Source organism: Papio anubis, chromosome 2 (genome assembly GCF_008728515.1).
Source record: "Papio anubis isolate 15944 chromosome 2, Panubis1.0, whole genome shotgun sequence".
Taxonomy (NCBI): Eukaryota; Metazoa; Chordata; class Mammalia; order Primates; family Cercopithecidae; genus Papio; species Papio anubis.
Window position 1 is genome coordinate 52,236,557 of NC_044977.1, and position 23,438 is coordinate 52,259,994.

General features: G+C 42.9%; 1 protein-coding gene and 1 non-coding gene across 11 annotated transcripts in view; both read right to left on the reverse strand.

Annotated features, from left to right (window-relative positions):
- Positions 1–1,546: 1,546 nt before the first annotated feature.
- Positions 1,547–23,438, reverse strand: part of TSEN2 (tRNA splicing endonuclease subunit 2) — a 48,614-nt gene continuing 26,722 nt past the window's right edge. For 5 of the 10 annotated variants that reach the window (XM_009200200.3, XM_003894077.4, XM_003894075.3 and 2 more), the window contains 6 exons: positions 18,374–18,424; positions 15,908–16,046; positions 5,495–5,531; positions 4,538–4,649; positions 2,747–2,836; positions 1,547–1,737 (listed from right to left, as the gene is read on the reverse strand). In XM_009200200.3, coding sequence (XP_009198464.2) covers positions 1,678–1,737; positions 2,747–2,836; positions 4,538–4,649; positions 5,495–5,531; positions 15,908–16,046; positions 18,374–18,424 — 489 coding nt within the window. In that variant the 3' untranslated portion in view covers positions 1,547–1,677. Of the gene's footprint in view, positions 1,738–2,746; positions 3,562–4,537; positions 4,650–5,494; positions 5,532–15,907; positions 16,047–18,373; positions 18,425–23,438 lie in introns of those variants that run through there. The other 5 variants (XR_643487.4, XM_021934187.2, XR_002520313.2 and 2 more) reach the window with 5 other exon arrangements.
- Positions 19,877–19,978, reverse strand: LOC116273952. Its single transcript, XR_004182450.1, has one exon. It is a non-coding gene; the product is annotated as a U6 spliceosomal RNA (small nuclear RNA).

Below are 23,438 nucleotides of genomic sequence, written 5' to 3' on the forward strand. Positions count from 1 at the left end.
CAGGGTTCTATTTCTGACTGCATGTAATTTTTAGGATAGTGCCATTTCAGCTGAGACACTGATCTCAGGTCCAGTCCTCCGTGTGCATGACTGGTAGTGATGCACACCTGCCAACATCTCTGAGCCTCAAACACCCCTCTGTGGGTCCCTCCTCCTGAATTCACAAGGCTGCTGCAGGGATAAATACACAGGCATCTGCCCCATCTCAACTCCCACTCTCCAAATGTTTGCTATTATGGTTTGCCAATTTGGATAGCCAATACCCCATACAACAAACATGTAAGGGCTTGCAGCAAAATCATTCAAGTAGTGTCTGGACCAGTTAAGAGAATATAGCTCAGGCTACTACCTTAGCTGGTCACCCTCTACCACCAAAGAGCAAGTATTTCCCCTTCCCATTCCCCCCTCCTCCTTTTTTTTTTTTTTTTTGCGACAGGGTCTTGCTCTATCGCTCAGGCTGGAGTGCAGTGGCATGATCTCCGCTCACTGCAACCTCTGCCTCCTGGGCTCAAACGATCCTCCCACCTTAGCCTCTTGAGTAGCTGGGATTACAGGCATGTGCTACGATGCTTGGCTAATTTTTGTTAGTAGAGAGGTTTCACCATGTTGCTCAGGCTGGTCTCAAACTCCTGGGCTCAAGCGATCCATGGGCCTTGACCTCCCAAGTGCTGGGATAATAGGTATGGGCCACCATGCCCAGCCACCCATCTCCCTTCTCTTGCCACCAAATGCCCTTAGGTAACTTAAGTCTTCATGACTTTCTCACCAATTACAAAAAGGCTTTATTATATTTTGCTAAATGTTAATTGCTTTCATTATGTCTCCAAACATTATTTCACCACTCATTTTTATAACAAGTTCAGTGAAGATATGCTTATATAATATTGTACAATATTGTTGTGTTCTGTAACACTCTTTTGGGAACAGCTTAGATGTAGGTAACAAGAGATGCCTGTGTATGAAAGTGCTTCATAAACTGTACTGTATAAATGTAAACTACTACCATTTTCAGGTAAAATCAGAGAATAAATGTCTCTGTTGTTGGAAGTGTCCTCTCAGGACTCATCTAGTCCAACCTCCGCAGTGACTGGATGAGGGCACAGACTGAGGCCAGAGGCACGAGGCTCGGGATTGGAGAGTTAGAGGCCAACGCAAGGACAGAATCTGCATTCCTAGCACAGGGATCTTTCTCCTCCCCTGTGTAATTTATCTTTAAAAACACTGATATGGCCGGGCGCGGTGGCTCAAGCCTGTAATCCCAGCACTTTGGGAGGCCGAGACGGGCGGATCACGAGGTCAGGAGATCGAGACCATCCTGGCTAACACGGTGAAACCCCGTCTCTACTAAAAAATACAAAAAACTAGCCGGGCGAAGTGGTGGGCGCCTGTGGTCCCAGCTACTCGGGAGGCTGAGGCAGGAGAATGGCGTGAACCCGGGAGGCAGAGCTTGCAGTGAGCTGAGATCCGGCCACTGCACTCCAGCCTGGGCGACAGAGCCAGACTCAGTCTCAAAAAAAAAAAAATAAATAAAAAATAAAAACACTGATACTTTTCTGGTGCTGGGAGCACCATGTCCTTTAAAATTTATAAATTAATGGATGATTACAACAAAAATAACTTTTTACCTAACTCTCAATAAATAGTTGTTGGTGAAATTAGAAATTTGAGGTTGAATTGTTAAAGATCGTCTTGGTCACTCCTCTCTCGTGAAGAAACCCATCGACTCAGAATCACCTCCTGAAACCAATTAAAAAAAAAGACCATTTCTTAAAACAGAAATGTAAGACCATTCCGGGTAGCTGACACCACAGCTACATTTCACAAAGAGCTGTCTATATAATGATGATACTGTTCCCATCTTTAAAACAGAAACATCTGGAGAAAATGAATGGAACAACATAAACCTTACAAGCATATAGTATCTACTTTCACCAGGCAAAGATTTTAAAGCTAAGCTTGCCTCTGCTGTGGTATTCTACCAGCACATTTCAGGAACAGGTGGGCTGGATGAAAGCTAGGATTTTACATTAGCGCTAGGTCTGTGATGGCATTGCTGTTACTGGGCCAGCTACTGAGAAGGGAGAAATGAGGCTGATGAGCATTTTATGAAAAATTAGCCTAGTGGAGATAAGTGGGACCAACTGAAGGCAGGAGGTGCTGGGGCCCTGGAGACCACAGGTCTGCAGGGGGCAGGGTGGTGTGAAAAGAAGAAAGGGCGATGAGTCCAAGAGAGGGTGACAACAATGACATACTGGATGTGGGGAGGAGCCAATGGCAACATTAAGGCTCTACACAGAGGGAGGGAGTGCAGAAACACGGACACACACTAGACGACTCGGCCAGACCAGAGAGAAACCAGCCAAGATGACAGGCGGCACCTCGGTTCAGTACAGAAGCCCAGAAGCAGGAGAGAGTCAACAGGGACACCTCTGGTCTCTGGGAATGAGACCTGTGAGAGGTCCTGGCCTGACCAGGGGGTCACAGGCCACCTGTGAGACAGCAGTTTCAGCTGAGTGATGCGGACATCACAGGTAAAAAAGTGGGGAATCAAGGAAGAGTGGAAGTCAGCATAGATTTTGTGTCCAATGGTTCAGTGGGGAAAAGGTGAGACTTACAGAGCCTGCCTGAGAAGGCTTTGTTACCAAGGCAAGACTGTATTCATGTATTTTCTTGGGACCACATGTTCCAGATACACTATGATGCACAGAATCTTTCGGATGACATGAATTTCTCTCGGTTTACTCACCTGAACTTTAATTCTTTTCATACATTCTGGTGACTCCATTTCCTTATCAGTCATAGTTGAGGGTTTAATCAAATAGCACAGCATAAGTTCCTATTGAGAAATGAAAAACCACTTCTGTATCCTACAAAATAATAGTACAAATTTGGATGTATCAGCAGGAAATGCAGGTGGTCTCCAGTCCCTCTCACTGTGCACTCCAAGTGGAAACTCACAGACACATCAGTTTCCTCCTGGGGACATCATAACTGGGATTTACGTTCTAAGTACCCGCCATTTAGTAATCACTGAACATGGCAAGAGTTATAAGCAGATACATTCATTATAAACACAGCATTAAGAATACTAAATATAGTAAGTCCTCACTTAATGTCCTTGATAGGTTCTTCGACACGGACGTTAAGTGAAACGACACTGATACGGTTTGGCTCTGTCCCCAACCAAATCTCATCTTGAATTGTAGCTCCCACAATCCCCACGTGCCATGGAGGGACCTCGTGGGAGGTGATTAGATTATGGGGGACGGTCCCCATGCTGTTCTTGTGATGACGAGTTCTCACGAGATCTGATGGTTTTGTAAGGAGCTTCCTCCTTCCCTCATCCTCTCATTCTTGCTCCTGCCACCCTTTGAAGAGGTGCCTTCCACCATGATTTTAAGCTTCCTGAGGCCTCCCCCGCCGTGTGGAACTGGGAACTGTGAGTCGATTAAACCTCTTTTCTTTATAAATTACCCAGTCTCAAGTATTTCTTTATAGCAGCATAAGAATGGACTAATACAGATGTATGGCAGGTCTTCAAATAAACTTCAACGTTGTGTTCTTATGATGAGAAGAAGAAATTGTTTTTTTATATGGTATTCGCCTAAAGTTGCAGTTTCCAAGAACATATCAACAATGTTAAGTGAGGACATACTAAGTATGCTACAAGTCCCCTAAAATGGGCATAAAAACACTAGAAACAGTATAGGCTCCCTAATTTTCTACAGTACCAAGCTAAAGCCTAGGCAACCTAACCTGCTCTAAAGGGCAGTCATCTCCAGCCCTGCAAGACCCTCCGGCCTCAGCCCCACCTCACCTCCAGCAGCATGAGCACGAAATTAGAGGGTATGTACAATTTGTTCTCAGCCAGCAAATCACTGAGTAATGAAAACACACACAGCTTTCTTTCTTGATAGTCCTTATGTGAGCTGAGTTCCTCCTATCTCTGATGGCAACAGAAAGGATACAGTGAAACACAAGCCAGGGAGCCAGAGAGCTGTGGGTTTGGATCCCGAGTCTGCACATGAGCTGTGTGATCTTGGATTACTCACTCAACAGCTCCAACCTTGGTTTCTCATCCTTGGGATGAGGATAACAACAGGGTGGGAAAGTGCTTAGCAATAAATATCAAGTCCCTTCCTCTCTAAGAGATCTGCAAACTTTCAATGTTTTGGCTCCTTTGTGAATATGTGTATGAGTGAATGTTAAATTGCAGTATAAAACAGGCCACATAGCAACGATACCCCTGGGAAGAGAGGCAATGCCTACTCAGATCAGATCACCATGGGAAACTTCAAAGCTCAGTCATTGGAGCTCAGCAGCAGTTGGGAGGGAGGGGACAATAAAATGTAACGTGAAGGGAGGACAACTTCTAGCGCAATAAGGGAAGGGTACAAATGACCCCTGCCAGCATGTCACTGGCAGGAATGTTATGAAGGTTCTACAGGTAACTTTTTTGATTCTACTACATGTAAGAAAAAAAAAAAAATTGAACCATTTAAGTGACACTCCAATGGCAAAGCTGATGTTGTGTTACCTTAGAGACATTAACAGAAACTCTGCTCAAGGCAGCCAGGGACTTCCAACTGAAAGGCCTGCGGAGACAGCCTTCAAAATGGTCATCAACTAGCTCGATAATGACAGAGTAACTGGAAAACACAGAAAAAGCATTTTAAAAGTAAGCATGAAATAAACCTGTTTTAAACGAATATTATTTGTGCTACCAAGAACAAAGATACAGAAAATAAAATTTACATCATCTGATTCTAAATTCCCCTAAACTGCTATTGAGAAAATATTAATGAAAAATTCATACTTTAAGTTACAAACTTTCAGGCTGATTCCAACACTTACTTACAGCAAAAACCAAACACGTATTTTTCCCAATGCGAAAGCTGTAAATTCACACAACTGTTTAGACACTAACTGATGTTTGTTTTGTTTTGTTTTTGAGACGGAGTTTTGCTCTGTCGCCTAGGCTGGAGTGCAGTGGTGTGATCTTGGCTCACAGAAACCTCCACCTCCCAGGTTCAAGCAATTCTCCGCCTCAGCCTCCTGAGTAGCTGAGATTACAGGTGCCCGCCACTATACCCAGATAATTTTTTTTGTATTTTTAGTAGAGATGGGGTTTCCCTATCTTGGTCAGATTGGTCTTGAACTCCTGACCTCATGATCCATCCACCTCGGCCTCCCAAAGTGCTGGGATTACAGGTGTGAGCCACTGCGCCCGGCCTAACTGATGTTAAGATGAACAATTACGGCACAGATTAACTCAATGTTTAACACTAGAACATATAGTATCATAAACTATATATCATCTTATATATAGTATAATGACATTAGTGTGTAAGGCATGAACATATAGTATCTATTCCTATCAGGCCAGGAAGAACATGACTTTTGTTCCTATGGCACCAAAAAATTAGAGGCCAGAAATTCCTTGTGTCCCTTGTGTCCCTTTAACCCATCAATTTATTTAAAAATCACTCCAAACCTTGCATGGTAAAATGGAGGGCCTTTCCGATACAGTACTGCAAAGAAGAAAGAAAAAAAAGAAGTATAACCACTCAAAATAACAAGAGAGGAATAAGACTCAATAAAAAGCTTGCTTTATTAATTTTTTTCTTTTCCAAAAGGAGGCAAATATTCAATTACCTATATGTAGATAGATAAATCTGCAATATGCCTTGGGGTCTATTTTTTCAGACAGGGTCTTGCTCTGTCACCCAGGCTGGAGTGCAGTGGCATGATCATGGCTCACTGCAGACTTGACCTCTTGGGCTCAAGCAATCCTCCTCACTCAGCCTCCTGAGTTGCCAAGACTACAGGCGTGCACCACCACACCCAACTAATTAAAACATTTTTTTTTAGCAACAGCATCCCCCTATGTTGCCCAGGCTGGTCTTAAATTCCAGTGCTTGAGTGATCGTCCTGCCTCAGCCTCCCAAAGTGCTGCGATTACAGGTGTGAGCTATCACACCCAGCCCCTGTCATCTATTTTTAAAATCCAAACTTATTTTCCTGAAACAAAGTGCAATTAGTAAAGAAATCTGTTGCCAAGAGCCTAACACCTCATCCCACCCTACAAATAAATTCCAAAGTCAAAGTACAGGCAATCTTGCCTTGCTTCCTGTCTTACACTCTCCAGAGTGAGTGTGAATCATACTGAGTGTAAAATTCATAGAACGTGCATCAATATTTTGTTATTTATTTGAGATCAATGTAATGCAGTGTCTGACTCGCTACTCTGGCCAGCTACTGTGACAGGGGTTGGTAAAAGAGAGGAGTAAGACTCATGCCTATTTTGAAGAAATTCAAAGTCAAGTGATAGAAGTCACAATCATACATTCCACTCAAGTATCAGTTTGTTCCACTATTGAGGACCTGAAGGAGATGGGGGAATTCAGTCTGTGGAGTTCGAGAGCCACTCAGTGAAGGAGCCTGGGGCCAGGGACTCTGCCACATAGACTCTGGAATCTGGCAGGGAACCCTTCAGAGGCACATGGTCTGTGGCAGGTACTGGCTAACTGTTCATCAAATCCACTTATCTCTCCCCCAGGTACATGGCCAGACCACAGCTCTCAGTCAGTCTCCTGTGCAGTTAGGTATGGCCAAGTGTTGTGTGACACTTCCAGGCTGACCCGTAAAACCCTCCCTTATACAAACCCTCTCTGTGTCTCTTTCTTTCTGAGGGTGACTTTTTTTTTTTAAACTTTTTTTTTTTTTTTTTGAGACAGAGTCTCGCTCTGTCGCCCAGGCTGGAGTGCAGTGGCGCACAGTCTCTGCTCACTGCAAGCTCCGCCTCCTGGGTTCACGCCATTCTCCTGCCTCAGCCTCCCAAGTAGCTGGGACTACAGGTGCCTGCCACCATGCCCAGCTAATTTTTTGTATTTTTTTTAGTAGAGACGGGGTTTCACCATGTTAGCCAGGATGGTCTCGATCTCCTGACCTTGTGATCCGCCCGCCTCGGCCTCCCAAAGTGCTGGGATTACAGGCGTGAGCCACCGCGCCTGGCCTGAAGGTGACTTTGGAAGCTGTGTGCTGAAGACTGGGAGCCACCAGGAAGCAGCTCCTAAAGCATCTTTTGGAGTTGATTGGGCCGCCAATCAGAGACAGCCGTGTTGGATTTCACATGAACAAAAATGAACTCTATTGTTAAGCCCCTGAGACTTGGGGTTTCTACGCAACTACAGCTATGGGAATTGCCATAACGAACACAATTACATCTGTAAGCTGTTAGCTGTCCTCTGTGCTAAAACCAGCACAGGAAAGTTCAAGGAAAAGTTTTGTTTCCCTTGAGGAATGGATATAATTTTCCTTTTTGGACAGATCAATCCTGTAATCATGTTTCTCTTTGGCTCAGGAAGCTCAGAGTCAAATTTGTAGCATGACTTTAGTAACCATATAGGACCCCAAGGGCAACACAGTAACCCTTCACTTAGTCTTGTTTCACATCTACATTTTCCATGGTCACGTTTCCTTTCTGTATTTCCTATTTAAGTTGTATTTAAAGTACTCGGCAAGTCAGCTCAAATACACTGCGGCACAAATCTAAGTAAATATCCAAACATACAATTCTCAACTTTTTGAGATGGAGTGTACTGGAAAGAAACCATGTACTGGAATGAAAGTGAACTCAGGAGTTTTGTTCCCTGCCCAATCTTTGCCTCCTCAAGTTGTGTGCCTTTAAGCAAGTTATTAACTTCTCTGAGCCTTGGTTTCCAAAATCCTAAAATGAAGACATCAAGGGAAATTGAGATCTTTTCTAGTCCTCAAACGCCATTACCTGTAATCAAACACACATCATTAATCCAATATGCACCTGGAGCATTACAGAGCTTGAAAGTAGCTCACACCCACAAAGCAAGTAATTTCTGACGACAGACTCCGACACAGCACAGCTTAGTTTAAGCAAGAACACCGGCAGTAGACGGACCCAAGGTCAAGTCAGCAGTGCCAAGACTATGGGACAACTCTGCATGTCAATTTCGTTATAAAAAATGGAGGTTATGCTGAAGACAGAAGTATTAGCACAGTGTATGGCATAAAGTAAGTATCACAAAGTTACCTATGCTAGTAACAATTACAGTCTGTGTGGATTAATGACGAGGATACATTCTAAGATATGAGTCCTTAGGCAATTTCATTGTTGTGTAAACATGGTAGAGTGTACTTACACAAACCTAGATGGTACAGCCCACCACACACATAGGCTATGTGGTATCACTTATTGCTTCTAGGCTACAAACCTGTTCAGCATGTGATTGTGCTCAATCTGTAGACAATTATAACACAATGGTTAAGTATCTGTGTATCTAAACATAGAAATGGTACAGTAAAAATACGTTATAAAAGCTAAAACCCGTACACCTGTATAGGGGACTTACGAATGCAGCCTGCAGGTCTGGAAGTTGCTCTGGGTGAGTGAGTGGTGAGTGAATGTGAAGGTCTAGGACAGTACTGTGTGCTAATGAACACTTTATAAACACTGTACACTTAACCTGCACTAAAGTTATTTAAATTTTTTTTCTTTCTGTCTTTAGGATTTTTTTTTTTTTTTTTTAAACATATATATAGAGACATGGTCTACCTATGTTGCCCAGGCTGGTCTTGAACTCCTGGGCTCAAAGGATCCTCTTGCCTTGTCCTCCCAAAGTGCTGGGATTACAGGGGTGAGCTGCCACGCCTGGTATCCTTTTTCAATAATAAATTAACCTGGCTGGGTGCAGGTCAACAAACAATGAACCATGATGGATATGACCATGGTCCCATTAGATTATAGCAGAGCTGAAAAATCCCTATCACCTAATGACATCGTAGCCATCGTGCTGTCATAGTGCAACACATTATCTGCATGTTTGTGGTGATGCTGGTGTGAACAAACCTACTGCACTGCCATTTGTATAAAAGTTATTTGACCGGCCAGGCGTGGTGGCTCATGCCTGTAATCCCAGCACTTTGGGAGGCCAAGGCAGGTGGATCACGAGGTCAGGAGATTGAGAGCATCCTGGCTAACGTGGTGAAACCCCGTCTCTACTAAAAAATATTAAAAAATTAGCCAGGCATAGTGGCGGGCACCTGTAGTCCCAGCTACTCCGGAGGCTGAGGCAGGAGAATGGTGTGAACCCAGGAGGTGGAGCTTGCAGTGAGCAGATTGTGCCACTGCACTCCAGCCCGGACGACAGAGCGAGATTCCGTCTACCAACAAAAAAAAAAAAAAAAAAAAAAAAGTTATTTGACCAAAATGTTAGGCAGCACATGACTGGATGATGGTGGTAGTGTACTCAGGGGGAAAAATGAAATTGTTTTACAAAAATACCTGAAAGATGAAAGCATAAGTAGTCTGAGAAATACTAGGCATTTAAAAAAAGATCTGAGGGCCGGACACAGTGGCTCACACCTGTAATTCCTGCATTTTGGGAGGCTGAGGTGGGTGGATCACTTGAGGCCAGGAGTTCCAGACCAGCCTGCCAACATGGTGAAACCCCATTTCTACTAAAAACACACACACAAAAAAAATTAGCTGGGCATGGTAGTGCACTCCTGTAGTCCCAGCTACTTAGGAGGCTGAAGTGGGAGGATCATTTTAAACCTGGGAGGTTGAGGCTGCGGTGAGCTGTGATTGTGCCACTGCACTCCAGTCTGGCGGACAGAGTGAGACCTTGTTTCAAAAACTACATAAATAAATAAAAGTAAATATAAGGTCTGAAAGAACAGGGAATATAAAAGGAAAGCTCTTTCTTACAGAAGACCGCCAGATGGAGGTGTGGAATGAAAAACAGCTACTTACGGTATCACTCCACAAATGACTTGTTTTTTACAAAAGGAAAACTGTAATTATATGACAGACATTGACAACGGCCACCATCAAACTTAGCATCACCACAGCAGGAAAACCTGACTTCAAGCACTTCCTGACACACTCCAATAAGCACACACATCACCTATGTGTGCCAAGAGAACCTGAGCTTGAGTCTGATCATCAGGAACAATCAGACATACAGAGAATGGGGAACATCCTAAAAGACATCGAAAAAAGTAACGTCATGACAAACAAAACAAGAAGTTAGAGTGACTGTGTCAGATTGAAAGAAGCTGGGCACAGTGGCTCATGCCTGTAATCACAGCACTTCAGGAGGCTGAGACGGGTGGATAACCTGAGACCAGGAGTTCGAGACCAGCCTGGCAAACATGGCGAAACCCCGTCTCTACTAAAAATACAAACGTTAGCCCAAGCACGGTGGCAAGCACCTGTAATCCTAGCTACTTAGGAGGCCGGGATTCGCCTGAACCCGGGAGGCAGAGGTTGCAGTGAGCGGAGATCGTGCCACTGCACTCCAGCCTGAGCGACAGAGCAAGACTCTGTCTCAAGAAAAGAAAAAAAAGAGAGAACAGAGATTGCAGTGGGTTTAACGGCAGCTCCCAGAAAGATATGTTCATGTCCTAATCCCTGACTTGTGAATGTGACCTGGAATGTGGAATGTGACTTGGAAGAAGAGTCTTTGCAGATGTAACTAAGCTTAGAATTTTGAGATGAGATCATCCTGAATTAGCTGGATGGCCCCTAAATCCAATGGCAAGTGTCCTTATAAGAGAAAGGGGATTTGACAGACAGACACGGTAGAGACTGGAGGAATGCAGTCACCAGCCACAAAATGCCTGGGGCCACCAGAATCTAGAAGAGACAAGGAATGGATTCTCTCCTAGAGCCTTTGGAGGGAGCCTGACCCTGCTGACACCTTGATTTTAGACTTCTGGCCTCTAGAACTGTGAGAGAATGAATCTCTGTTGCTTTTAAGTCACCCAGTTTGTGGTAATGTCTTATGAGCCCTAGGAAACTAAAAGGAAGATATAATAATCAAATGCGACTGTATCGAAAAAATCTAAGCCAGGGGCCTGCATGGTGGCTCATGCCTGTAATCCTACACTTTGGGAAGCCAGGCAGGAGGATGGCTTGAGCCCAGGAGTTCGAGACCAGCTTGGGCAACATACAGAGACCCCATCTCTATAAAAATTACAACCAAAATAGCCACAAAAGACATTACAAGGACAACAGGAAAAATTTAAGTATAGACTGGACACTTAGATGATATTAAGTAATTCTAATTTTTCTCAGGCATTATATGGTATGTAGGAGAATGTCTGTATTCTTTGGAGGTACACATGAAAAATACTTATGGATTAATATGGATTAATCACGTAAATGTAAAGGATATTAACAAAAATATATCAAAATTTGACTAGAAAAACAAGCCAGGGGTCGGGCGCGGTGGCTCAAGCCTGTAACCCCAGCACTTTGGGAGGCCGAGATGGGCGGATCACGAGGTCAGGAGATCGAGACCATCCTGGCTAACACGGTGAAACCCCGTCTCTACTAAAAAATACAAAAAAAACCTAGCCGGACAAGGTGGCGGGCGCCTGTAGTCCCAGCTACTCGGGAGGCTGAGGCAGGAGAATGGCATAAACCCGGGAGGCGGAGCTTGCAGTGAGCTGAGATCCGGCCACTGCACTCCAGCCTGGGCGACAGAGCGAGACTCCGAAAAAAAAAAAAAAAAAGAAAAAGAAAAACAAGCCAGGAAGTGGCTTAGAAAAGAATCAAAGGCCCTGGTGCTGTGGCTCATGCCTGTAATTCCAGCACTTTGGGAGGCCAAGGCAGGCGGATCACTTGAGGTTAGGAGTTCAAAACAAGCCTGGTCAACATAGCGAAACCCTGTCTCTACTAAAAATACAGAAATTAGCTGGGTGTGGTAGTGTGTGCCTGTAATCCCAGCTACTTGGGAGGCTGAGGCAGGAGAATGGTTTGAACCTGGGAGGCAGAGTTTGTGGTGAGAAGAGATCGAGATCGCGCCACTGCACTCCAGCCTGGGCAACAAAGTGAGACTTTGTCTCAAACAAACAAACAAAAAAAAAATAAAGAGGAAGACGGGAAGAAGACACATCTCCTTGTTCTGCGACAAATAGAAAGCTATTCTGTTGACCTCCATTCTCGGACAGAACTGTCAGACTCTGGGATGGATGTCACGACAGGTCATGGTTCCTTCTGGGTCTGGTAATTCTATAACTGCTAGCTTTCAATGACTCCCACCATTCCATTTCTGTGCTGGGACTTCTAATTTGCAGAAAGCTCAGAAATCATACTTATCAGTCAATGCAAATCCCCAACTAGGGTTGGCTGGGAAGGAGGCTTAGGAGTAACCAGACCTTTGGGTCACACCAAATCAAATCAAACCATAACTGTCTACATAAGACAATATAAATCCTGCGTTAGTTTTTGGCTTCTTAGCAGGCAACGTGACTTAGGCATGGTAGGAGGACAAACCCACAGAGCCCTAATCTGTGTACTTAACGAGCTGTTAAGTACTCTGGCAACTTACCTAACCCTTCTAAACCTCAAACCCCTCTGCTACAAAAGGAAGCTACTACTACAGACCTCACAGGAGTGTGAAGATTAAATAAGACAAGAGAAGAAAACACCAAGGCAAGGTGCCTGGCTGGCCCTAGGAGCCGGCAGCCAGGGGAGCTGCTCAGTGGGGAGTGTAAGGAAAGGTTCCCTCTTGGCTCCTGTCCTGGCTCCCCCAGTAGGCGATCAAGGTCAACCAGCTTGGCAGCTGCACTTGATTTGAGACCCGTATTACCTCTCCCAAATACTGCTCCTGGAATGAAATTTGATAGACAAGATTTATTCAAGGGAAAAGTTTCCCTGATAAGATGTGAATTTCATAATGGTCTTATATTACGAGTCACTACCTCTCTAAGGAAAAACAATTGTTAAGAGTTTAGCCTATGTTGGCAGTTCTAGGCTTCATGTGATTAGGTCACTGGCCTCCAAAATTAAAATAATATTGTTAAAAAGCAGCAGGAACTGTGCAGCCATGCCTGAAGAAGAGGCAGAGTTTAGGAAGCCGCTCCTCATATCCCAGGCTAGCACTGCTCGAGAACCTTTCCTTACACAGCGAAATGTGAAGACACTTTTAACACTGATGCTGGCCCAGTCCGACTCTGTGTGAGTCAGAGACCTGGTCCCACATTGATTGTACAAGGAATTAGAAACAGATGATATATCCCAGTGGAGGCAAAGGCCTCCAGGGGAGTTGTAAACTGAGCAGTTTATCTTTTTTATTTTCAAAATTCTATCTATCTGTCCATCCATCTATTCATCTGTCCAACCATCCTTATAAGGCAGAATATCTTTGAGGAAGTTTTCTCCATGCATCATCCAAAGTATAACTTGATCATTAAAATAAAGTTGCAGGCAAAAGCGCCACAGTATGAGATTAAGAACATTAATAAAATAGAACAATTATAACAATATACTGTAATGAAAGTTATGGGAATCTGATCTCTCAAAATATCTTAATTTTTATTTTTATTTTTTAAGAGAGTCTTACTCTGTTGTGCAGGCTGGAGTGCAGTGGTGTGATCTCGGCTCACTGCAACCTCTGCCTCCCAAGTTCAAGAGATTCTTGTGCCTCAGCCTCCCAAGTAGCTGGGATTACAGGCATGTACTACCACACCCGGCTAATTTCTGTATTTTTACTAGAGATAGGCTTTCACCACGCTGGCCAGGCTGGTCTCAAACTCCTGACCTCAGGTGACCCACCTGCTCAGCCTCCCAAAGTGCTGAGATTCCAGGCATGAGCCACTGTGCCCAGTAGATAGCTGAATCTTTTGGACTACAGTTGACCTTGGGTAGCTTTGACTCTGCTTTTTCTTACAGTGCTTATCTGTTCCTGAAACTACGTCATGTAGTTACTTGCTTGTGTGTCCCCCCTCCAATCCCCCTAGAATGTAAACTCCATGAAGGCAGCTCTGTTTGTCTTATTCGCGTTTGTATTCTTGATGCCTCAAACAGTACCTGGCCCACAGCAGACCCTTAGTCATTATCTGCTGAATGAGGAACTCACCTGGTCCAGACCCTCACTTTAAGATAGGGGATGCAACGGAATACTATGCAGCCACAAAAATGGACAAGATTGTGTCTTTTGTGAGAACATGGATGGAGCTCGAGGCTATTTTTTTTTTTTTTTTTTTGAGACTGAGTCTGGCTCTGTCGCCCAGGCTGGAGTGCAGTGGCCGGATCTCAGCTCACTGCAAGCTCCGCCTCCCGGGTTTACGCCATTCTCCTGCCTCAGCCTCCGGAGTAGCTGGGACCACAGGCGCCCGCCACCTCGCCCGGCTAGTTTTTTGTATTTTTTAGTAGAGACGGGGTTTCACCGTGTTAGCCAGGATGGTCTCGATCTCCTGACCTTGTGATCCGCCCGTCTCAGCCTCCCAAAGTGCTGGGATTACAGGCTTGAGCCACCGCGCCCGGCAAGGCTATTATCTTTAGCAAACTAACCCAGGAACAGACAACCAAATACCGCATATTCTTACTTGTAAGTGGGAACTAAATGAAGAGAATTTATGAACACAAAGAAGGGAACAACAGACTCTGGGGTCTACTTGAGGGTGAAGGGTGGGAGGAGGGAGAGGATCAGAAAAAATAACTACTGGATACTAGGCTTAGCACCTGGGTGATCAAATAATCTGTACAACAAACCCCTGTCACATGAGTTTACCTATATAACAAACTTTCACATGTACCCTTGAACCTAATTTTTTTTTTTTTTGGAGTCTCCCTCTGTCACCCAGGCTGGAGTGCAGTGGCATGATCTCAGCTCACTACAACCTCTGCCTCCCGGGATCAAGCAATTTTTCTGCCTCAGCCTTCCAAATAGCTGGGATTACAGGTGCCTGCTACCACGCCCAGCCAGCTAATTTTTGTATTTTTAGTATCAACAGGGTTTCATCATGTTGGTCAAGCTGGTCTCAAACTCCTGACCTCAAGTGATCTGCCTGCCTCGGCCTCCCAAAGTGCTGGGATTACAGGCGTGAGCCACTGCACCTGGCCCTAAATGTAAAGTTAAAAAAATTAAGTAAATAAAGTATTGATTTAATTAAAAAAAAAAAAAAAAGATCAAGGGAGGCAGTACTGTTAGACATTTCTAAAAGCCTGGGCTCCAGAATTCAAAGCCCAGTTCTGCAAGTTACCGGCCCTGGAAACTATTATGGGCAATGACCTACTTTTTCTAAACTGTAGTCTCCCTATCAGAAAATGAAGACAATAAGAGTCTCCACTGCATAGGACTGCTATAAGGATTAAACAAGATGATGGATGTAAAATACTTAGTAAAATGCTTGGCACATGGCAAGTGCTCAATGATGGCTGCGGCGATTATTACAATTATATGACTGTTCTCACTCGGCAGATGAGGCCACTGAGGCCTGGGGATAAGGGACTCTCCCAAATTACCCAGTCTCATGGCTAGTGAGACGTGGGGGTGGGTGCTATAGAATGCTTTTCTTTTTTTTTTTCTTTTGAGACAGAGTCTCACTCTGTTGCCCAGGCTGGAGTGCAGTGGGGCGATCTTGGCTCACTGCAAGCTCTGCCTCCCAGGTTCATGCCATTCTCCTGCCTCAGCCTCCAGAGCAGCTGGGACTATAGGCGCCTGCCACCATGCCTGGTTAATTTTTTATATTTTTTAGTAGAGATGGGGTTTCACCGTGTTAGTCAGGATGGTCTCTATCTCCTGACCTCGTGATCCACCCGACTCGGCCTCCCAAAGTGCTGGGATTATAGGCGTGAGCCACCGTGCCCAGTCACAACACTTTTCTAAGATTACAGAGCAAACAAGAGGGAAGGCCTGAAATGGGGTTGCAAGCTTCTACTCCTAGGCTTTCTCCCTAGACTGCCTTTTCTCTTTTTGCACTTACCCTTACCCCAATCCAAATATCCAATAATCTTATCTAAACCCAAAGGATGCCTTCTTAGAAAACATCGTCAACAGCACACATGACCAATTTGATGTTCTAGGGCAAATCTGATATAAACTCCATTCTCACACACGCCACACGAAGAATTACTTACATAAATCTGTCCCGTACTTGAGTCCCACTTTGGGCACCCAGCCCTTGCTTCGAAAGTAATGGTAGGCCATGTAGGTGGTTCTGAACGTGGGCTGAACTACAGTGAAAGCTTTCCAGAGTTTCACTATCGTTAAAGGCTCCTAAAGTTATTTACAAAAAACAAAAAGCATTACTGTGTATGCATTCTCCCTCCGTTCAGCCAGAGCGTCAACATCTATACTAAGTGTGGAGCTGAAGCAGCGAATAAAACGCATTTCCCCCCGCACAGCAATTTATTTTATTTTATTTTTGAGACAGAGTCTCGCTCTGTCACCCAGGCTGGAGTGCAGTGGCGCGATCTCGGCTCACTCCCAGTAGAGCAATTTAGCAAGAAGGTCTGGCCCTGCACTGTCCAGTGAGGCAGCTGCCAGCCATACACACCTAGTCTGAACTGAGAGGGGCTCTAAGTGTAAAATACACACTGACTTCCTACTTAGTATGAAAAAAAAAAAATAGGGAATATAAACTATTTCAATAACTTTGAATAAGTTGGGTTAAATAAACTGTGTAATATTGTATTAAAATTCCACCTGCTTTTTAAAAAACATTTTTAATGTGGCTACCAGAAAATCTGAAATTATATACACATGGCTCCCATCTGAGGCTCTCAATGTCCTTCTATTGCACAACACTGCTCCAGAGGACTTAGAAAAGGCAGCATTTGAGCACGAGAAGTAGTGAGGGAAAGGGGCTGGACGGGGGGTGGTGGTGTGCCGGGATGGACATTCCAGGCAGAGGAACCAGCACATGCAGGGGGCTCACTGTAACAAGCCCACCAAGGCTGGAGGGCAGTGCCTGACAACATTTCACAGATCTTTAACAAGTAGCTACTCTATGTCAGATCACGTTCAGAAGAACAAAAAATAATTTTATAGTAAAACTTAAAAAAAAAAAAATCCAAAATTTAGTGTTTGAAACTAGAGAATTTATCTGATGGCACAAATTAATAATTAACTGCTTATAAGACAACTTTGTTTTTAATGTGGGAGTCAAAGAGAATGAGAATGGTTTGGTCTAGAGAATATTCTGATGTATCATTACCAAAAATACAATGACAACAAAATAACTAGGTAAGTTTGGAAATTTTTTGCTTCATTTCAGTAGTTACTGAAACAATCAATTTTTCAGCTGATTTAAGGCTCAGTCACTCAGTGAGACTAGCTCAGTTTGTCCCAGCCTAAGATTATAATACAATAGGCTAGAGTTTTTTTTGCAGTTGTTCCTAATGCAAAAATTCCATACCTGTGTGACCTTGTGACCCCACTGCGAGTAAACACTCAACCCCCTCTTCTAACAAGCAACAGTCTCATAGAGAAGGTTGAATTTCCAACACAGTGCAATGTTGTTCAGATGTTGAGGCTTTTATGTCACAGCTGTAATGTTCTGACAAATTTCAGGTAAGGCCCATGAGAAGAAGCAGGGTGGGGCTAAGAATGGCCACCATTTGGGAAAATGAGGCATCTGTCAGGCAGACACTGCTTACAAACCGCTAGAATACCCATGAACAGTATTTATGCAATTAGAATTTGATGAACGATTAAATTATGTGCTCCCAAGAGTCAAAGAGAATACACCTTCTCTGTTCCATTTACTGTTCTGTTTACTTTTCTCTTTTTCATTTTATTTGAATTATTTTACAATTATCTCTCTTCTAAAGGCAGCAGGCTACAGCACAAAGTCATGGGCTTTGGAGTTACTTGGACTAGTTGTGTGACTTTGGGTACATTACTTATTTTCTCTGAGCCTCAGTTACTTTATCTGCAAATTCTTACCAGGTGGTGGTAAGGACTATAAATAGTGCATGTAAAGTACCTAACGTATAGCTTTTATCATAGTAGGTGCCAAATACTGGTAACTTTTACTTTTGTTAATTTTTAATACTATTCTGACACAGATGTCCTTTTTTTTCTGAGACAGAGTCTTGCTCTGTCGCCCAGGCTGGAGCGCAGTGGCGTAATATCTGCTCACTGCAAGCTCCGCCCCCTGGGTTCATGCCATTCTCCTGCTTCAGCCTCCCGGGTAGCTGGGACTACAGGTGTCCACCACCACGCCCGACTAATTTTTTTGTATTTTTAGTAAAGATCCGACTAATTTTTTTTTTAGTATTTTTAGTAGAGACAGGGTTTCACCATGTTAGCCAGGATGGTCTCGATCTCCTGATCTAGTGATCTGACCTAATTATTATACAGTATAAGATACTGTATCTCTCCTAGTTTCAAGGAATGAAATGCAAAAAGGGGTCAAAGATGCCTTTTGCTCGAACAGTCCCACCTCAGAACCCAAATCCAAAACTTTAGAGAAAAATTCAATTCCTATTTTATTCAGTAAGAGTAGAAACATTTGTATTAATGCAATATAGAAATTAGTACAACCTGCTTTTAACAATAGGGAAATTTTAAGTGGATTGTATGTAAACAAAGCATCTTACCTTCTCATAGTAAATACTTAAACATCCCAGAGCATAAACCAAGAAGAAGGCCTGAAAATACAGCAAGCAGAAAATGCTCATTACAAATAGTTCCACAATCTTGTGAAACTATTTTACAGACTGATCTCTTTTCACTTCAATACAAATTAATGCCCTTAAGTCATCATCAAAAAGGTCACATATTTTTAATATAAATGGTTCATTTGAATGTCTTAGATTTAAAAAAAAAAATCTAAGAAAATACAAATGTTACCAACTGGTTTAAATCAATAAAAAATAAAAGATTTTTATGAATGTTTCCATATTTATTCCCTAAAAAACCTATATAACTGAAAAATGACGTTAACAGGTGTAGCAATAGAAATTGTTGTTCATTGGAGTTTCTCCCTGTACAATTAAATAACCATATTTAAATTGAGAAAAATATATATAGAAAAAAATGTGTGAAAAGTATGGGGCAGTGCTGATTTTGCTTACCTGACAAAATACTAGTTTCCCAGTTATCTTTGGTGAAATGATTTTCTAGAACCCTATGTTTGCACTGACCTCATATGATGACATATTTTTACTATGTGCGGGGAAGCCTGTAGGAATGGCAAAGAAAATTGGCTCCAGTTGAATACAATCACATTTAATGGAAATGAAAATGGCTTTCTGTTAAAATAATACACTGCCAAACAACTGACACCACCCAAAGAGACATGTGTTGTTGGCTTTGCCTATCCAGGGCGCTTAGGGTCTACAGATACCACTGAAGGGACTCCCATGAGATTGGTGCATAGCAGGTAGTGACCAAATGGTAGCCAGTGGTAAAATGGGACTACATTTCTTTTTAAATATGAAGGTGAAAAATGAGATTTATAACCAAACATCAAATATTCTGCTTCAGCTCTCACTGCTGCTTCCAGCAGACACAGACAAGGAGGGGTCCTCTTGTGCAGTGTGGGAGCAGAAACATAATCCCCTCCCTGTCATGAGCCTTGAGGCTATTGTGCAGCAACAAGGCACTGACAAACTGCTCATTCAGCGTGTTTCCTCACTGTCCTTCCATCCCACCCCTAAGCCAGCACACACAGAACAAAAGACAGCACAAGTAATATGGGTGGAAGGACTTCCAAGCAGTGAATACCTTGTCATTCTCTGCCTGGCTATCTGATGACATCTCTCTTCACAGGGGCAGTTCGCAAAGGGTGGTCTGGGGATCCTGGGATCCCCAAGACCCTTGCAGGAGGTCTCAAGGTCAAAACCACTTCATAATAACGTGGTGTTATCTGCCTCATTTGTGCTCTCTCCAGTGACTATAAGATGTGTGATGGTCCAAGACTGGAGCCAGAAGCAGATGCAAGAATCTAGATGACTTTCAGGAAATCAGACCTTAAATCGACTTGCAAAAATGAAAAACGAAGCCTCTTCTCACTAAATTTTTTGTTTTGGAAAATATAGTTATTTTTCATTAAAAACTTACATTAAATTATTTATGTCAAGGTATGGGTTGTTGTTGTTTTTAATATGGAAGGCTTCACAAACTTGTGTCATCCATGGGCAGGGGTCATACTAATCTCTGCATTGTTCCAATTTTAGTATATGTGCTGTTGAAGACATCACTATTATTATTTTTAAATGTGTTAAATAGATACTCATCATTTTTGTTTTAATTCATAATTTGATAAACACTGACAAATATGAGGAACCACTACTTTAGTTTTACCCAAATCCAAATCTAGAGCATTTCTGGAGATGAAGGTAGTCACCTTCTATTCCACTTTTTCCTATCGCCTTCCTGGTCCCAGCCTGTGGGTGGCTCCTTCCTGCCTCCTGTGACACCCTCCCTGTTCTGAGCCCTCTACAGTCCACTCTCACAGCATCCAGATTCATCTTCTTGGCACATGAAGATCATGTCGTTCCCCTAATTAAAACCCTCCAAAGAGATTTCACTGCCCTTAGAATAAAGTCCAAACTGCTTGCCACCAGCTCCAGGTCCCTGCACGATCTTACCACTGCTCTTTCCAGACGTCCTGTCTGCACTTCTGTCTCCTGAAGACACTAAGCTCATTCAGGCCTTTGCCTCTGTAATCGCTACTCCTGCTATCTGGCATGTTCTGCTCCAGACTCAAAGGTCACCTCTCGGAGAGGTCTTCCTTGGCCACTGAGTCTAAGTAACCCACATCCTGATCACCTCCAGAGCACTTACTTTTGTCTGAAAATCTTTCTCTTACATGTGTTCCTCCGATTAGAATGTAAACTCTGGCAGAACAGAAACTGCCTGCTGTTCCCTTGGCCTAGAAAGGGGTCTAGTACGTGTTAGGTGTTCAATGCTTGTGCTGAAAGACAAAAAAGACAGGTCCCCAATCCTGCCCTTGGCTTAGGCCCCAACAGCCAGAGCCACCCTACAGCAGGTCTCTGCACCTCACTCAGCTCATCTCTTCTCAGTGTGAACATTGTGTTCCACTTCTTTCACTGCTGTTGACAGCCCTGCCAAGTGGCCCACAATTTTATTTTGACCTTTTCTCTTTCCATCACTCACTACTTATTAATACAGAATACTGCTGTTTTTCAGATGGACTACAGGCCAAAAGGTGCAATGGAAAAGATAAAGTTGTTTCCTCAACACAATTTGCACTTCTTGGTTCAGAATAGTGTAACACAAAGAATGAAGTTTGAGATCTGACAGACCTGAGCTCAAATCGTCACTGTTAGCTAGGGCCTTGGAAGTATCACTTAAATTCTCCATGCCTCATCTATACAATGAGGATCATAACGCTTTCTTAGCTAAATATTTTTTTTTTAGCTAAATATTTAATAAGATTAAATCACACAAAGATTTTTATTTTTTAAATTATACTTTATGTTCTAGGGTACATGCGCACAACGTGTACGTTTGTTACGTATGTATACATGTGCCATGTTGGTGTGCTACACCCATTAACTCGTCATTTACATTAGGTGTATCTCCTAATGCTATCCCTCCCGCTTCCTCCCACCCCACAACAGGTCCCAGAAATCACACAAAGATTTAATAAGTTATGAAAAGCACCTAAAAGCTCAATTAATTTTAGTTTTCCTCCTTTCTGGAACTCCTGACCTCAGGTGATCTGCCTGCCTCGGCCTCCCCAAGCACTGAGATTACAGGCATGAGCCACTGTGGCTGGCCTTAGTTTTCTTCCCTTTCTAATAACTGGATAGCATAGCCTGGAAAAAAAAGTTCAATCCCATCCTTGCCTAATAAGAGATTCTTTCCTGATATCTGCTAAAATGTAAGTTCCTCAAAAACTGATGTGTTTTCATTATCAGCAAGCATACATTTCCCCAAGAGTGAATGAAACCATTATCTCATTTTTATTTGCTTAAAATGGTGATTGGCTTTTACCAATCTATGCAAAATGTGACTAGGCACTTATTACCAATGGAGGGGATCTTAATTCAATTGAGTTGGTTTTATTTAAAATTAATCAGTAGACTAGAGAGGTCTGTAGAGGTTGACAATCATATCCCCTGCAATCGCATTATTAAGTTTTACTTTCACAGTACTAATAAGATGGAAGGATAAGTTTAATGATAGTTTTTAACATCATACTGCTAAATGTAGTCAGGGCCCTCAAGTGTTGTAATGGAAAAATAGATCTCAATAACAGATCCCTATAAAACAATGGAATACATTAGCTAACTGGCATGGCAATCTAATTATCCCTGAAATGAATACTGAATCATCCCCATGTCCAGTTCACAAAAAGTATGGTTTAAAATGTCACTGGCTAAAAGCAGAGGTAAGGAAGATGTTGCATGTGGAATATGCCATCTGGCATATGTGAATACAGTTGTAGGTGCCTAACCAGGAAAAAAGTGTATTCTACTAATGTGATCTAGTCACTGTGTGTGTGAAAGACCTAGTCACTGTGCAATACTTCCACCATTTAAGTAAAAGATCTATTTTGTGATCATCATCATCAATTTAGAGACAGAGTATGTATGTCCTATCAGGCAGAGAATAAAGGCAGGAACCAAATGAGCACCTATTACATGTGCCAGGAACTGTGCTGGTCATTGTCTATACATCACTGAACGTCATTAGCTGCTACATCAATTCAAGCAAAAATAAAGCACAATTTCCAAGAAGTGTTTTTTCTTGTGAGAGCTAGCCCTCCCTCAGGACACACACGTCTTTCTCCAAACTGCCCATAAAACACATTGCACTGAAGTTCATTTTAAATTTACAGAAAATATATTCATTTAAAAATATCTGCCATTTTGTGAACTAAAGCTATGTCTTCACTCCACCCAGGGAAGTTGGCTAGCTGGGAGAGGGATGGGGACACAATGAGGAATATACATTGCTAAGTGTCTTCCAGGACAGAGAGACGTCACACATATCACGCTGCATTCAATCTTCACTATCGTCCTCTGAAGGAGAACACTACAGCTGAGGAAAACGAGGAATGCCAAGAACACTGTCTATTGTGTGTTATACTGCATGTGGCAAATATTTTTTTCCCATTTCATCTTTTGCCTGTAATTTTGCCTTTGTCTTTAACATAGTTTTAAATCTCTAGGTAATGAAATCTATATATTATGGCCTCTTAGAAGAACTTATCCATATCTCAAAAATATATAAAACACAGGCAGGGTGGCTCACACCTGTAATCCCAGCACTTTGGGAGGCCGAGGCTGGTGGATCACTTGAGCCCAGCAGTTTGAAACCTGGGCAACACAGCGAAACCCCATCTTTACCAAAAATACAAAAATTAGCTGGTGTGGTGGCGTGTGCCTGTGGTCCCAACTACTCGGGAGGCTGAGATGGCAGGACTGCTTGGGCTCAGGAGACTGAGGCTGCAGTGAGCTGATATTGTACCACTGCACTGCAGCTTAGGTGACAGAGAGAGTCCCTGTCTTTAAAAAAAAAAAAAAAAAAAAAAAAAAAAAAAAAAAAAGCATAAATAATTATCCTTGTTTTCTATTTTAAATTTCCCTTTATATCTTTAATTGACCTGAAATTTATTTTTGTGTATGTTAGGAGATGGGATTTTAGCTTTGTCTTTTCCAAATGGCTAATCAGCTGTCCCAACACCAT